Raw genomic sequence first — 15916 nt, 5'->3', positions numbered from 1 at the left:
AGATTGAAAAAGAAGAAACAATTGGGATTTTAAGTGAGGTCATGGCCAATAGGGAGCATGTACCTCCGTCCCGGTCTGGTGAAAAAATAAAAATATAAAAGAACAGGGGAATGGAATACTATAAACAAGTTGGGACTTTATATGGAGTGTGCAGTTTAGGGAAAGACAGCCATCAATATAATTGTAAGTATAAATATTTTAATTAGGTATAGGTAAACAGTAATTACATTAAATTAATAATGATTGGTAATATAATAGACCATAAATATATAAAAAGACAATATTTGATGATGTTTGTAAAATCCCCATAGATTAAATTCATCAACACATACATATAGAGTATTGAAGTACAGATATCACATAGACACGACTACACATTTGGAAAAAACTGCGCACTCCATATAAAGTCACAACTTGTTTATAGTATTCCATTCCCCTGTTCCTTTATATTTTTATTTTTTTTACATTTGGCAGAGACCACGTGACACATAACTTACTACTCTGTTATGCAAAAAAACACATTCAACCAGGAAATCTGTGCTTGCCCACCCACTTTGTTTTGTTAATGAGCCTCCCTATTTATCTTTAAGGTCATCCATCATATTGCTAGACAAATAAGCAGGCTTATTAGAAGGCAACCAGGGGCAAGCACTTCATAGTTGAAGCTGTTGCTTGCTGAAAAAAAAATCAGTTTTAAGAGCTTTGGGAGTAAAGTCAAATTTCCTCATATGGAAACTTGTTTCAGTCATTGACAAAGTATCAAGCTGCAAGGCAGCCTGGCAACTAGCTTTTTTAGAAGAGGTCAGTAAAGGCTGTCTTTGACACACGCCAGCCTCAGTAATACAGGATACAAAGAATGAGGACTTAAACTTGTACTAGGATTTTTTTACACTTGGACATACCAGGGCTCTAAGGTTAATGCACTAGGGTTTTAAAGCGGAGTTCCACCAATATAAAAGTCAGCAGCTACAAAAAGTGTAACTGCTGACTTTCATCAATCGAACATTCACCTGTCCTAGTCTACAGCGATGCTGGCATGCAAAGCCACGCTAGTCTCCCCCTACTCTCTGCGGCGCCGGCATTGTGACTGTGGGCACCCGGCTGTGGATTCACAGTCGGGCACGCACTGCGCATTCATGAGCCGTGCTGCCTGATTGGCCGGGCAATCATCTGGGACCTGTGACGTGTCCCAGATGATTGCTGAGAGGGAGGGGGGAGAGTTGAACTTCCTTCCGGCGCCGCAGTGCCCTGGGAGTAAGTGGGCGCTGGAACCCTCTAAAAAGAGGGTTTTCGCTCCCCCCCCCCCCCAAACAAAAATTACATGCCAGGGGGTCACCTTCCCTTAAGGCCTCATTCACACTGGGCCGTTTGGGTCCGTCTGTCACGGACCTGAACGGCCGCTCCATGCATTGCTATGGAGCGTCGGATGTCAGTGGAGACATGTCCGCTGACATCCGACCTGATCCGACCCGCTAAAAACAGACGTATGGGGGCCACTGTCCGTTTTAATCAGATCGCTCCATAGGACACAGCGATGCCCCGACAAGCCCCTCCCCGCTCAGTGAGCAGAGAGGAGCTTGTCATCCATCGGCTCAGCGGAGATCTGCGGACTACGGAGTCCGCCAAGTGTGAATGAGGCCTAAAGCGGAAGTTCAATTTTCGGGTGGAACTCTACTTTAAGCAGTGTATGAGATTTGTGTCTTACTTTTTCCCTACTCCCCCCCCCCCCCCCCTTCATTTTTCCTAGTTTTCTCTCCCCTGCCCCTCATTTTTAAGTCAAACTACTTTGGATTTTTTTGGGGGTCTATTATCGTGTTAAATTATACCTGCATCTGAATGACTAATGTATACCTTGCTTTGTTCGACACAAATTCTCTGTCATGTCAGTGCTCAAGGCTTCAGCAGATTGTATACCTTTATGTTATGTATGTGTCGCAATAATTTGTATCTCATACAATGTTTTCTGAAGGTAATTGTGTGAACACATGTAGAACTTGTTTATGAAAAATGTACACTAAAGATTATCAGATTTTTTTTTTTTATTATTATTTTTCTCTCAAGAGAGGTACCTTTTCTGCTCAATTTTGGGGGGCTAGAATGTGAGGCCAGGGGGCTCCACTGGGACACAGGGATTGGTCTTACAGCTAATGAAGATTCTTTCATATACTACAAGTTGCCTGCAAGTAGGAATTATGCATACTTTAGGTACTTCTAAAGCGATATAAAGTTCACATTTTTCTGCAATTCCTTTACCAATAAGGTAACATTAACTCCAGCACCACTGGCGCAAATTGGATCATGCTTTATTGGGGTTTTTTCTGCAATTCTCTGGATCAACTATAGGATTGCTTTTGCGTTGTTTTGGTGGGGTTTAACTGGAAGGTCTTTTTTCAACCCGACTAATTATGTAACTATGATCTAGCCCTGTGTATACAGCAGCTGCAAGAAGTCAGGTTGTGAAAAACAGATGGTATCAAGAAAGTCAGGTTGTAAAAATGACGTATCAGTCTAAGTGACATTCAGAAAAAAAATCAATATTTACCAATTAAGTTCTCTTTATGAGGAGGCCTGACAGATATACTATATGACCAACAGCTGTGGAACCTGGCCATCACACCTATATGAGCTTGCTGAACATCACATTTCAAAACAATGAGCATTCATATGCAGGACTGGCGGCTGTAACCGTCTCCACTCTTCTAAGAAGGCATTCTACATGATTATGGAGTATGTCCTCACATTCAGCCAAAATAATATTTGTGATGTCACCATACTGATGTACTGTTGTTGGACAATAAGACTCAGTTCTTCCAGTACTTCACAAAAATTATAAACAGATTTAAGGTTTAGAACTCGCCATGTCTTCATTGAGCAGGCTTCGTGCACAGGGGTACAGTCATACTGAAATAGAAAGGGACCTTCCCCAATTTGTTGCCACAAAATTGGAAGCACACACACAACTGTTTAAAAAGGTCTTTGCTGACTCATAAACATAGGAGATGTCCTTAGAAATTTGAAAAGATCTGGCATTGGTGGCTAGTGTCTAATCTGGTCAAGTATATCAGATGAGTATATTAATGATATGGGAAATGAATTAAGAAATATAATGCTGCAGCAAAATTAATATATAGGTACCATCCTGGAACAATGTGAAGGAGGGAATTGAAATAGGGTCTGATGAACGCAGATAGGAAGGGGGTGCGCAGTTGATGGGTGGGGGAATGTGATGGCAATGCTATAAGTGTTTTTTTCTTTCTTTTTTTCTCTTGTAAAATTTGAAAAAAAAAAAAAAACAATAAAAATTAGTTGACTGGAAAAAAAAAGTCTTTGCATGCTGTGGCTCTTACAGTGAAGGGTCACAGGAAAAACGTAAAATGTTTTGGAGGGATGCCAACATATGTTTGTCCATATACAGTGATGAAAATAAGCATTTGAACACCCTGCTATTTTGCAAGTTCTCCCACTTGGAAATCATGGAGGGGTCTGAAATTGTTATCGTAGGTGCATGTCCACTGTGAGAGACATAATAAAAAAAAAAAATCCAGAAATCACAATGTATGATTTTTTTAACTATTTATTTGTACAGTAGGTGCACGCGATATTGTGTCAATCTCGCTCCCTTTCTCGGCGAGATTGAGCACCTACGAGCCCCATCGCGGGAGCCAGCGCCGAGCTGGCTTGCCGCGATAGAGACAAAGCCGTCCTAGAAGCGACGGGAGATCCGACTTGGATTCCCGCCAATTCTACACGTGTGCGGCGTTTGTTATGAATCCTGAGGGGGAAGTCCCCGCCGGATTTTAAATAAAAATCCGGCATGGGTTCCCCCCTCAGTAGCATACCGGGCCCTTAGGTCTGTTATGGGTTGTAAGGAGAGCCCCCCCTACGCCGAAAAAACGGCGTAGGGGGTCCCCCTACAATCCATACCAGACCCGTATCCAAAGCACGCTACCCGGCCGGCCAGGAAAGGAGTGGGGACGAGCGAGCGCCCCCCCCCCCTCCTGAGCCGTAGCAGGCTGCATGCCCTCAACATGGGGGGGTTGGGTGCTCTGGGGCAGGGGGGCGCACTGCAGGGCCCCCCCACCCCAGAGCACCCTGTCCCCATGTTGATGAGGACAGGGCCCCTTCCCGACAACCCTGGCCGTTGGTTGTCGGGGTATGCGGGCGGGAGGCTTATCGGAATCTGGGAGCCCCCTTTAATAAGTGGGCCCCCAGATACCGGCCCCCCACCCTAAGTGAATGGATATGGGGTAGAAGTCAATAAACACAACACAAGAGTTTCTAAAATAATTTATTAGTCTGCTCCGGAGGCCGCCCCCTGTCTTCTTTAGCTCTGTTTACCAGGGTGGGCTTCTTCTTTGACGTCTTCGGGTGGGGGCCGCTCTTCGCCGCCGTCCGGTTCTCTTCCACCGCCGGGGGGGGGGGTCCGTTTATAAAAGCGCCCACTCTTTGGCGGGTTTCCTCCAACGTCTTCGGCGGGGGGTGGTGTGCTTCTTCTTCCGCTATCCGGGGGGGTCTTCTTCGGCTATCCGGGGGTCTTCTGCTATGTTCGCCGCTCTCCGCTGTTGACTCGGCGCACCCCGGTTCTTCCTCCAGCTGTCCGGTGCCTTCTCCTTCAGCGCTGAACGTCTATCTTCTTCTTCCGTGCTGTGACGTATTCTTCTTCTTCCGGGCTGTGACGTCATCTTCTTCTCTTCTCCAGATGTTGACACGCCGGCTCTTCTCGCTGAAATGACGTGTGCGCGCCTTGCATCGGACCTATATAGGCCTCACAGTCCCATCATGCTCTGTACCTACCCATGTGATACCTACCCACGTGGGTAGGTATCACATGGGTAGGTACCAGAGCATGATGGGATTGTGAGGTCTATATAAATCCGATGCAAGCCGCGCACCCGTCATTGCAGCGAGGAAAGGCGACATGTCAACATCGGGAGAAGAAGAGAAGTGAAGAACATGACGTCACAGCACGGAAGAAGAACTCACAGCACAGAAGGAGAAGAAGACGTACAGCACGGAAGAAGAAGGCACCGGACAGCGAGAGGAAGAACCAGGGTGCGCCGAGTCAACAGCGGAGAGCGGCGAACATAGAAGGAGACCCCCGGAGAGTTGAGAAGCCCCCCACGGATAGCGGAGAAGACCCGTCGGGATAGCGGAAGAAGCCCCCCCCCGCCGAAAACGCCGGAGGAAACCCGCCGGGGGGTGGGGGCTTTTTTAAAAGCGACCCCCCCGGCGGTGGAAGAGAACCAGACGGCGGCCCCCACCCACCCGAAGACGTCAAAGAAGAAGCTCCCCCTGGTAAAAGAGCTAATAAAGAAGACAGGGGGAGCCTCCGGAGCAGAAAAATAAATTATTTTAAAAACCCTTGTGTGGTGTGTTTATTAACTTTGACATTTTTCCTACAGGTGAATGGTTAGGGGTACGATGTACCCCATATCCATTCACTTAGGGTGGGGGGCCGGTATCTGGGGGCCCCCTTATTAAAGGGGGCTCCCAGATTCCGATAAGCCTCCCGCCCGCATACCCCGACAACCAACGGCCAGGGTTGTCGGGAAGGGGCCCTGTCCTCATCAACATGGGGACAGGGTGCTCTGAGGTTGGGGGGCCGCAGTGCGCCCCCCTGCCCCAGAGCACCCAACCCCCCCATGTTGAGGGCATGCAGCCTGGTACGGCTCAGGAGGGGGGGCGGGGGGCGCTCGCTCGTCCCCACTCCCTTCCTGGCCGGCCAAGTAGCGTGCTTTGGATACGGGTCTGGTATGGATTGTAGCGGGACCTCCTACGCCGTTTTTTCGGCGTAGGGGGGCTCTCCTTACAACCCATAACAGACCTAAGGGCCCGGTATGCTCCTGAGGGGGGAACCCATGCCGGATTTTTATTTAAAATCCGGCGGGGACCTCCCCCTCAGGATTCATAACAAACGCCGCACACGTGTAGAATTGGCGGGAATCCAAGTCGGATCTCCCGTCGCTTCTATGACGCGCTTGCTGGGATGTGCTGTCACTATTCCAGTGAGTGCGAGATCTCGGCACCATGTCGCCGAGAATCAGCGTGATGCTGTCGTGCTAAAAACACAATATCACAAACACCTACTGTATGATACAGCTGCAAATAAGTATTTGAACACCTGAGAAAATCAATGTTAATATTTGGTACAGTAGCCTTTGTTTGCAATTACAGAGGTCAAATGTTTCTTGTAGTTTTTCACCAGGTTTGCACACACTGGAGGAGGGATTTTGGCCCACTCCTCCACACAGATCTTCTCTAGATCAGTCAGGTTTCTGGGCTGTCGCTGAGAAACACGGAGTTTGAGCTCCCTCCAAAGATTCTCTATTGGGTTTAGGTCTGGAGACTGGCTAGGCCACGCCAGAACTTTGATATGCTTCTTACAGAGCCACTCCTTGGTTATCCTGGCTGTGTGCTTCGGGTCATTGTCATGTTGGAAGACCCAGCCTCGACCCATCTTCAAAGCTCTAACTGAGGGAAGGAGGTTGTTGCCCAAAATCTCGCAATACATGGCCCCGGTCATCCTCTCCTTAATACAGTGCAGTCGCCCTGTCCCATGTGCAGAAAAACACCCCCAAAGCATGATGCTACCACCCCCATGCTTCACAGTAGGGATGGTACTCATCATTCTTCTTCCTCCAAACACGGTTAGTGGAATTATGACCAAAAAGTTCTATTTTGGTCTCATCTGACCACATGACTTTCTCCCATGACTCCTCTGGATCATCCAAATGGTCATTGGCAAACTTAAGACGGGCCTTGACATGTGCTGGTTTAAGCAGGGGAACCTTCCGTGCCATGCATGATTTCAAACTATGACGTCTTAGTGTATTACCAACAGTAACCTTGGAAACGGTGGTCCCAGCTCTTTTCAGGTCATTGACCAGCTCCTCCCGTGTAGTCCTGGGCTGATTTCTCACCTTTCTTAGGATCATTGAGACCCCACAAGGTGAGATTTTGCATGGAGCCCCAGTCCGAGGGAGATTGTCAGTCATGTTTAGCTTCTTCCATTTTCTAATGATTGCTCCAACAGTGGACCTTTTTTCACCAAGCTGCTTGGCAATTTCCCCGTAGCCCTTTCCAGCCTTGTGGAGGTGTACAATTTTGTCTCTAATGTCTTTGGACAGCTCTTTGGTCTTGGCCATGTTAGTAGTTGGATTCTTACTGATTGTATGGGGTGGACAGGTGTCTTTATGCAGCTAATGACCTCAAACAGGTGCATCTAATTTAGGATAATAAATGGAGTGGTGGTGGACATTTTAAAGGCAGACTAACAGGTCTTTGAGGGTCAAAATTCTAGCTGATAGACAGGTGTTCAAATACTTATTTGCAGCTGTATCATACAAATAAATAGTTAAAAAATCATAAATTGTGATTTCTGGAAAAAAATGTTTTGATTATGTCTCTCACAGTGGACATGCACCTACGATGATAATTTCAGACCCCTCCATGATTTCCAAGTGGGAGAACTTACAAAATAGCAGGGTGTTCAAATACTTATTTTCCTCACTGTAAGTAGGTGTGTCAGTCTGGTGTCCACAATTTTTTGCCCATATACTGTATTTTGCGGGTATCTACAAGTCTGATTCCATAGCAGTAAGCTTTCCTGTATCACGTGGTGAACTGAACTTTTACTGATCAAAACAAACTGTGTTGCCCGAGGCAGCCAGTCTCACCTGCTCGATGGAAGTCATCCTTACTGTATGTAAAGTCCTTCAGAAATGTTATGCATTCAGTCTCATGATTGTAGCGCCTCGCTGTTTCCAGCAGCATTATCTACAATGGAGTTAAACACTATTAGTTTCTGAGGACCACCAGTCAAACTACATAACTTTCATGAACTGGTTTAAAGAACATTCATGGATGATGTATGTAAAAGTTTGGGTGCTCTTGGTTACAGTATATACACAGTTAGGTCCATATATATTTTGACACAGGCACAATTTTGGCTCTGTATGCCACCAGAATAAAATTAAAACAAAACAATACAAATGAATTTGAAGTGCAGACTTTCAGGTTTAATTCAAGGGATGGAACATAAATATCAAGTGCAAATTTTAGAAACTGTAACCATTTTTATACACAATCACCCCCTTTTCAGGGGCTCAAGTGTAATTGGACAAATGAATATAATCATAAATAAAATGTGCATTTTTTATATTTGTTTGAGAATCCTTTACTGGCACTGAGTGCCCAAAGTCTGGAACCCATGGACATTACCAAAAACTGGGTTTCCTCCTTTCTGATGGTCTAACTGCAGCTGTCTTCAGTTGTTCTTTGTTTGTAGCTCTTTCTGCCTTTAGAGTTTTGCCTTTAGCAAGTAAAATGTATGCTCAATTAAGTGGAGACCAGGTGATTGCCATTTCAGAATATTCCACTTCTTTTCCTTCAAAAGCTCCTGGGTTGCTTTTGCAGTGTGTTTTGGATCATTGTCCATCTGTACTGTGAAGCGCCGTCCACTCAACTTTGCTGCACTTGGCTGAATCTGGCCTGACAGTATATTAATGACAGGAATAGTACCACTGGATTGGCGCAGGGCCAATGTGGTGTCCATATTTAAAAAGGGAACAAAGTCTTTACCAAGTAACTATAGACCTGTTAGTCTAACTTCTATAGTTGGGAAGATACTGGAACCTTTAATAAAAGACCACATGGATGAGTTCTTGCTGGAAACAAACTATTTACTGTAAGCAGCAGACAACATGGATTCATGAAAGACAGAAGTTGTCAGACAAACCTGATTTCCTTTTATGAAGAGGTAAGTAAAACCTTGGACAGAGGCGTGGCTGTGGACGTGATATATTTGGATTTTGCAAAAGCGTTCAATACAGTTCCCCACACACGGCTCATGTGTAAGGTAAAGTCTACAGGATTGGAAATATCAGTTTGTAAATGGATAGAAAACTGGCTGAAAGACAGAATTCAGAGAGTCGTGGTTAATGATTCTTACTCTGAATGGTCCAAGGTTATCAGTGGTGTACCCCAAGGTTCAGTGCTGGGACCCTTACTTTTCAATATATTTATAAATGATATTGGGTCTGAGATCAAAAGTAACATTTCTGTCTTTGCAGATGACACCAAGCTATGCAGTGGAATAACGTCCTTGCAGGATGTCTCCAATTTACAAGCCAACCTCAATGCTCTGTCTAATTGGGCGACTGAGTGGCAGATGAGGTTTAATGTTGATAAATGTAAAGTTATGCACTTAGGGAATAAGAATATGCATGCATCATACATGCTAGGGGGAGTACAACTGGGGGGATCTGTAATGGAGAAGGATCTGGGGGTCTTGGTAGATCATAAGCTCAATAATAACATGCAATGCCAAGCTGCGGTTTTCAAAGCGAGCAAAATCCTTTCTTGTATTAAGAGAGGTATGGACTCCAGAGACAGAGATATCATTTTGCCCCTGTACAAATCATTAGTAAGACCTAATCTGGAATATGCAGTTCAGTTTTGGGCCCCAGTTCTCAAAAAGGATATCGGAGAACTGGAGAAAGTGCAGAGAAGGGCAACCAAACTGATAAGAGGCATGGAGGAGCTCAGCTATGAGGAAAGATTAGAAGAACTAAATCTATTCACTCTTGAGAAGAGGAGAATAAGGGGGGATATGATCAACATGTACAAATATATAAGAGGTCCATACAGTAAACTTGGTATTGAGTTATTCACTTTACGGTCAACACTGAGGACAAGGGGGCACTCTTTACGTCTAGAGGAAAAGAGATTTCACCTCCAAATACGGAAAGGTTTTTTTACAGTAAGAGCTGTGAAAATGTGGAACAGACTCCCTCCAGAGGTGGTTCGGGCCAGCTCAGTAGATTGCTTTAAGAAAGGCCTGGATACTTTCCTAAATGTACATAAAATAACTGAGTACTAAGATTTATAGGTAAAGTTGATCCAGGGTAAATCCGATTTCCTCTCGGGGGATAAGGAAGGAATTTTTTCCCCTGCTGTAGCAAATTGGATCATGCTCTGCTGGGGTTTTTTGCCTTCCTCTGGATCAACTGTGGGTATGGAGTTGGGTGTATAGGATTGTACTGTGTTTTTTATTTTGTTTTTTGTGGTTGAACTTGATGCACTTGTGTCTTTTTTCAACCTGACTAACTATGTAACTATGTAACTATCTCTAAACACTGCAGAATTCATCTGGCTGCTTATATCCTCTGTCACATTATCAATAAACACCAATGACCCAGCGCTACTGGAAGCCATGCATACCCATGCCATCACTGCCTCCACCATGTTTGTTGTGTGCTTTGGATCATGAGCTGTTCCTAGCCTTCTCCACACTTTTTTCTTCCCGTCATTCTGGTACAGATTAATCTTAGTTTCATCAGTCCAAAGAATGCTTTTCCATAACTGGTCTGGCGTTATTTTTGGCAAAGTCTAATCTGGCTTTTCTATTCTTCAGGCTCATGAATGGTTTCTACCTTGTGGTGAACCTTCTGTATTTTCTCTCATGAAGTCTTCCCTTGTTTGCAGACTTTGACAATGATGCATGAAAAAGTAGGAATAAAAAACAACAAATGATACACTCACCTCCTGGAGAGTCTCCTTCAACTTGTCTGGATGTTGTGAATGGGTTTTTCTTTAATAAAGAGGATCCTGCAATCATCACCACTGTTGTCCTCTGTGGACGCCCAGGCCTTTTTATGTTGCTGAGCTTACCAGTGCATTCTTCTTTCCTCAGAGTGTACCAAACCATTGATTTGGTCACTCCTACTGTTGCTGCTATCTCTCTGATTTGTTTAGTTGTTGATGCCTTACAATGGCCTGTTTCACTTGCATGGACAGCTCCTTTGAACGCATGATGTGGGTCCACAGCAAAAGGCTCCAAATGCAAATACCATAATTAGAATCAACTCCAGACCTTTTACCTGCTTCATTGATTAAGAAATAATGAAAGAGCAGCCCACACCTGGCCATGAAACAGCTTTTGATTCAATTGTCCCATTACTTTTGGTCCTTTGACAAAGGGGGGGGCTATTTTTAAGAGCTATAATTCTTAAACCCTTCCTCCGATTTGGATGTACATACCCTCAAATTAAATCCGAGAGTGTGCACTTTCAGCCCATAATCTTTATACAACTATAGCTTGAATGTGTTTTGGTAAATACCTGACAAAAACTAAAATTTCCCCTGCCGTTCGCACATCCTGTAGTATAAAACTACAACTATGTTTTATTTACATCTGTGTTGCTGTGGGAAGTTGAAAATGTACACACCTTGTCTGGGGAAATTGTTGTCACAGGAACAGAAGGTAATCTCTCTACCAGAATTCCAGTCAGCAGTAAAAATCAAATAGGGGGTTCTAACCCTTTCCAACTTCATCCAAAGTTATAAAAAAAAAAGTGGCTAAACAATCTCAATTACCACGTGCATAAAGGTTCTAATCTTTCCATGCTCTATCCAAAATGGAAAAAAAATGGCTAGGCACATTTTAAGAGTCTTAACCACCTGGACCAGTATTGCGCTTTTTTGATTACTTTGCTTTCTGGCTACCCTACTTTCTCTCTTATATAATACCCACTCTCATTCTTGGTGACTTCAACATCCCTTGTCAATGTTAACAGTCCAGCTACAGCTCAACTTCACGTCATCTTTTGACCTAACCCAATGGACACACACTTCCACTGACTGCAATGGTAATACCCTCAACCTTGTATTCTCCTATCTCTGCACTACTGGCAACCTCACCACACCCCATTCCTCTCTCTGATCACAAACCCATTCGTTTTACTGTATCCTTGCGTCCAACCACCCATCCCTCCATGCAAAAAATAATTACATGCAGGAACCTTCGCCCCTTTAACTTTTCTCTATTCTGCTACAAACCACCTATATGACATAATCTCTACCCTGTCCTGTCCTGACAGGGCCACCTCTGTCTACAACAGCTTACTCTCATTGTCACTGGACGTACTTGCTACTCTAACTTCATCCAGAATCAGGCCCTGACCGTTAAAACCATGGCAAACTGACAACACTATAACTCTCAAGAGACATTACTGCGCTCTTGAATGACTGTGGCATAAAACCAAATGCCTGCAGGACTTCACCCTATATAAATCTGCCCTCCTAAGATACAATTCCTACCTCCATGCTGCCAAACAAGCCTACTATGTCTCTCTCATTAATACCTTGTCATCCAGTATCCGTCTGCACTTCTCAACCTTTAAGGCCCCGTACACACGACCGGATCTATCCGCTGGGATTTATCCACGGATCAGTTCCAGCTGATAGATCCGGTCGTGTGTAGGCACGAGCGGACATTTTCCAGTGGATAAAAATCCAGCCGACGGATTTCCAGCGGATAAAAATTTTGTAGCATGCTACAAAATCTATCCGCTGAAATCCTGTCCTTTGGACTTATCCGGTCGTCTGTACAGACTCACCGGATAAGTCCGTCCGCTCCCCATCCCTTGCATGCGTCGGAATGATTCGACGCATGCGTGGAAGTATTTACCTTCCAGCGTCACGCACGTCGCCGTGTCATCGTCGCGACACGTGACCGCGGATGTTTTCCGCGCGGATTTTGATCTGATGGTGTGTACAAGCCATCGGATCAAGATCCGGAGGGGAAATGTCCGATGGAAACGGTCCGGCGGACCGCTTCCATCGGATAACCCCTCGTCTGTACGAGGCCTAACTCTCTGCTTTGTCCCCCACCACCCACTAATGGCCCAAGAGATTGCCAATCACTTCAAAGACAAGATTGATGCAATACATGAAGACACCTCCACTGTGTGTACATCTTCCCCACTCAACATACCTTGCCTAACAGCACAGTCAACACTCTCCTCTTTTGAACTGGCTATTACTGAAGAGGTTACAAAACTTTTCTCAGATGCCCACCTAACCAATTGTCCCCTGAATCCTGTTCCCTCACAACTTCTACGGTCACCCTCTTATTCTATCCTATGCTCCCTCACATCTTCAATCTCTCTCTCTCTCTAGTGGCATCTTCCCCCTCCTCTCTAAAAATAGGGGGAGATCACTCCCCTTAAAAAGCCCTCACTAGACCCACCAACCTGAACAACGTAAGACGCATCTCATTGCTCCCATTCACCTCTAAACTTCTAGAACGCTTAATCTATAACCGTCTTAGCTCATACATCAGTGAAAATAACCTTCTGGACCCCTTACAGTCTATCACTCGCAGAAATCCAAAGAAACTGCCTTACTAAAATTCACTAACGATTTACTAACTGCTAAAAACAAATGGTAACTACTCCATACTACTACTGCTTAACCTCTCTACAGCCTTTGATACTGTTTACCACCCGCTCCTTCTCAATAAACTCTATTCCCTTGGCCTCCAAGATTCTGCTCTATCCTGGTTCTCCTCCTACCTATCACAGCACTCCTTCAGTGTTGCCTACAATTCTGTATCCTCCTCTCCATTGCCCCTTTCTGTGGGGTCCCCCAAAGCTCTGTTCTTGGACCCCTTCTCTTCTCTATATACACCTCCTCCCTTGGTCACTTGATATCTGCCCACGGCTTTCAATCCCATCTATACTCCTCACCTCCACTCCTTCCTTGTATTACTTACCGGCATATCAGCATGGATGTCGCAGCACTTCCTAAAACGAAATCTCTCTAAAACCGAGCTTGTAATATTCAACCCTGCCCGTGCCCCCCTCCATGACTTTTCCATCAAAATCAATAATGCAACCATCAATCCCTCCCCTCATGCTAGGTTACTAGGTGTATTCCTAGACTCTGACCTGTCCTTTCAGCTCCAAATTCAAATGCTGTCGAAAGCTTGACTTCACCTCTGTAACATTTTTAAAATATGCCCCCTTTTAACAAATGAAACCACCAAGCTACTTATTCATTCCCTTGCTATCTCTTGCCTTGACTATTGCAACTCCCTTCCATTGGCCTACATCTCCATAGGCTATCCCCTCTTCAGTCTATCATGAATGCTGCTGCCAGACTTACCACCTTACCAACTGCTCCGTGTCTGCCACACCTCTCCGCCAATCCCAATCGCCCAGCGAATTAAATTCAAAATACTAACCACAACATTCAAAGCCATTCACAACTCTGCCACAAGCTACATCACAAAACTTGTCTCTAAATATCTCCTTTACGCTCCTCTCGAGAAATCCACCTCGATCTGTCCGGCTATCTCCTACTCTAGCTGCCTTCAGGCAAACTCTAAAAAATCATCTCTTCAGGCAAGCCTATCACACCTCCAGATAATCTTTTACCACTTCCATCAGCTCATTCCCCACAGTTACAACCTTTTGTACCACCTGCCCCACCCTATCAGATTGTAAGCTCTTCTGAGCAGGGCCCCATTAATTCTGTTGTATTAAAGGGGTTGTAAAGACAAACATATTTTCCTCTTAAATTAAAGTCTGACAGTAGCTGAAAAGTAATGTTTTGCATTATAACTAGTTTGATACCTGTTGAAATCGAGCTGTTTCATTCACCTCCGTCACTCCTGAATCATTATTCTCACCGACTTCCTGGTTTGCGGTGCGCATTCATTCTTGCTACATCACGGCCTAATGGGAACTACAGTTCCCATTAGGCTTAGCCTCCATGCCTGTGAGGGATAAGAGAGCATCTTCACGCAGGGCTCATGGGGAGGGGGTGAGCACATTCTGCTTTCCACCATGCAAAACGGCTCAGATGCTGGTGGAAAGCAAGAAGAGGAGTGACAGGAAATGGCATTTTCAAACCTGGATTACCGGAAAAACGAGGTAAGTGATATTTAAATGCTCTAGATTACAGCAATTAATTGATCTAATAAAAAACAAACCTTTAGTGTTCCTTTAACTATATTGTAACTGTTCTGTCACCCTTTTATATTGTAAAGTGCTACGTAAACTGTTGACGCTGTGTAAATTCTGTATAATAATATATAAGTCTGTCCTTGACAGTTCTCTTACTTAATAAGGGAAGAAATCCGCACAATATTTATGTGCATCAAAGCCCTGGCAGAGCTGGGTGATTCATAGCTCCTATGCACAGGTAAAATTGTAGATGCAGATGTTGGGGTCAATAGCCCAAGTGTAATAACTGTTTTTTTTCTAGAAGTCAGAACTGTTGCAGCAGTCAGGTGGTGTTCCTACCACAAATGGAGCTGACCACAAGCTCCTTACCTGGGGCTCATTACTGTCCATGAAAGAAAGCCTTCCATGTACAGTTACATATACCTTGCAGCAAATAAGCTTGCAAGCCTGTAGCATAGCAGCAATCACTGCAACAAAAGGCCCTCTCTCTTTCACAAACACCTTTCCATTAAAGCCAGCAACTAAGAAGCAGGGGGGCATTATCGAGCTGCGGATGGGTTCTGGAGTGGCCACAAGGCATCTGTGCCCAGACAAAGTCAGAGAATTGCGCTTTTTGCCCAGTTTGGAGCTATCAGAATGGTGTGAATTCCTTCTGATTCATTAATCTGCAGGAGTTAAAAGAGAAGCTTCAGTGGCAGAGTATTTCACCCATCAAGCAACCACAGCATTTTTTTACTATAGGAAACACTTGGAGAGAAGATTCTCCAGGATCAAGACAATGATGACTCGGAAACTCCCCCTGCCATTTCTCCACTCCTGAGAGCGCTGAAACCCGACTTTTTGCTCAAGCTTCTAGTGCCAGATTAACTACTTATGTATGCCACAGCGCTGGCATTGTCGAAATTGCACCTCACCAGATGGCCATCCATCTGCTGTGTTCAATACAGAAGGGACAGGTGAATCACCCAGATCTCCATCAAAATAACATACCCAGCCAAAAAGGATTGCATCTTTTTGAGAATTTTCCAGCAGAAAGGACCAACTCAGAGGGGTAGGCAACCTCGGTCCTCCAGCTGTGGTGAAACTACAAGTCCCATGAGACATTGCAAGACTCCTGTGACCGGTCAAAATATATTAATGCAGTAAAGTGTTTGTTCATCAATGCC

The 15916-nt window shown here is 44.8% G+C and overlaps 1 protein-coding gene across 3 annotated transcripts in view; it reads right to left on the bottom strand.

Annotated features, from left to right (window-relative positions):
• Positions 1-15916, bottom strand: part of NR1H2 (nuclear receptor subfamily 1 group H member 2) — a 227280-nt gene that overhangs the window by 43756 nt on the left and 167608 nt on the right. For all 3 annotated transcript variants that reach the window (XM_040327571.1, XM_040327569.1, XM_040327570.1), the window contains exon 8: positions 7677-7776. In XM_040327571.1, coding sequence (XP_040183505.1) covers positions 7677-7776 — 100 coding nt within the window. The remainder of the gene's footprint in view (positions 1-7676; positions 7777-15916) is intronic.

This window comes from Rana temporaria, chromosome 10, assembly GCF_905171775.1.
Source record: "Rana temporaria chromosome 10, aRanTem1.1, whole genome shotgun sequence".
Taxonomy (NCBI): domain Eukaryota; kingdom Metazoa; phylum Chordata; class Amphibia; order Anura; family Ranidae; genus Rana; species Rana temporaria.
This window is presented reverse-complemented; position numbering and strand designations above follow the sequence as displayed.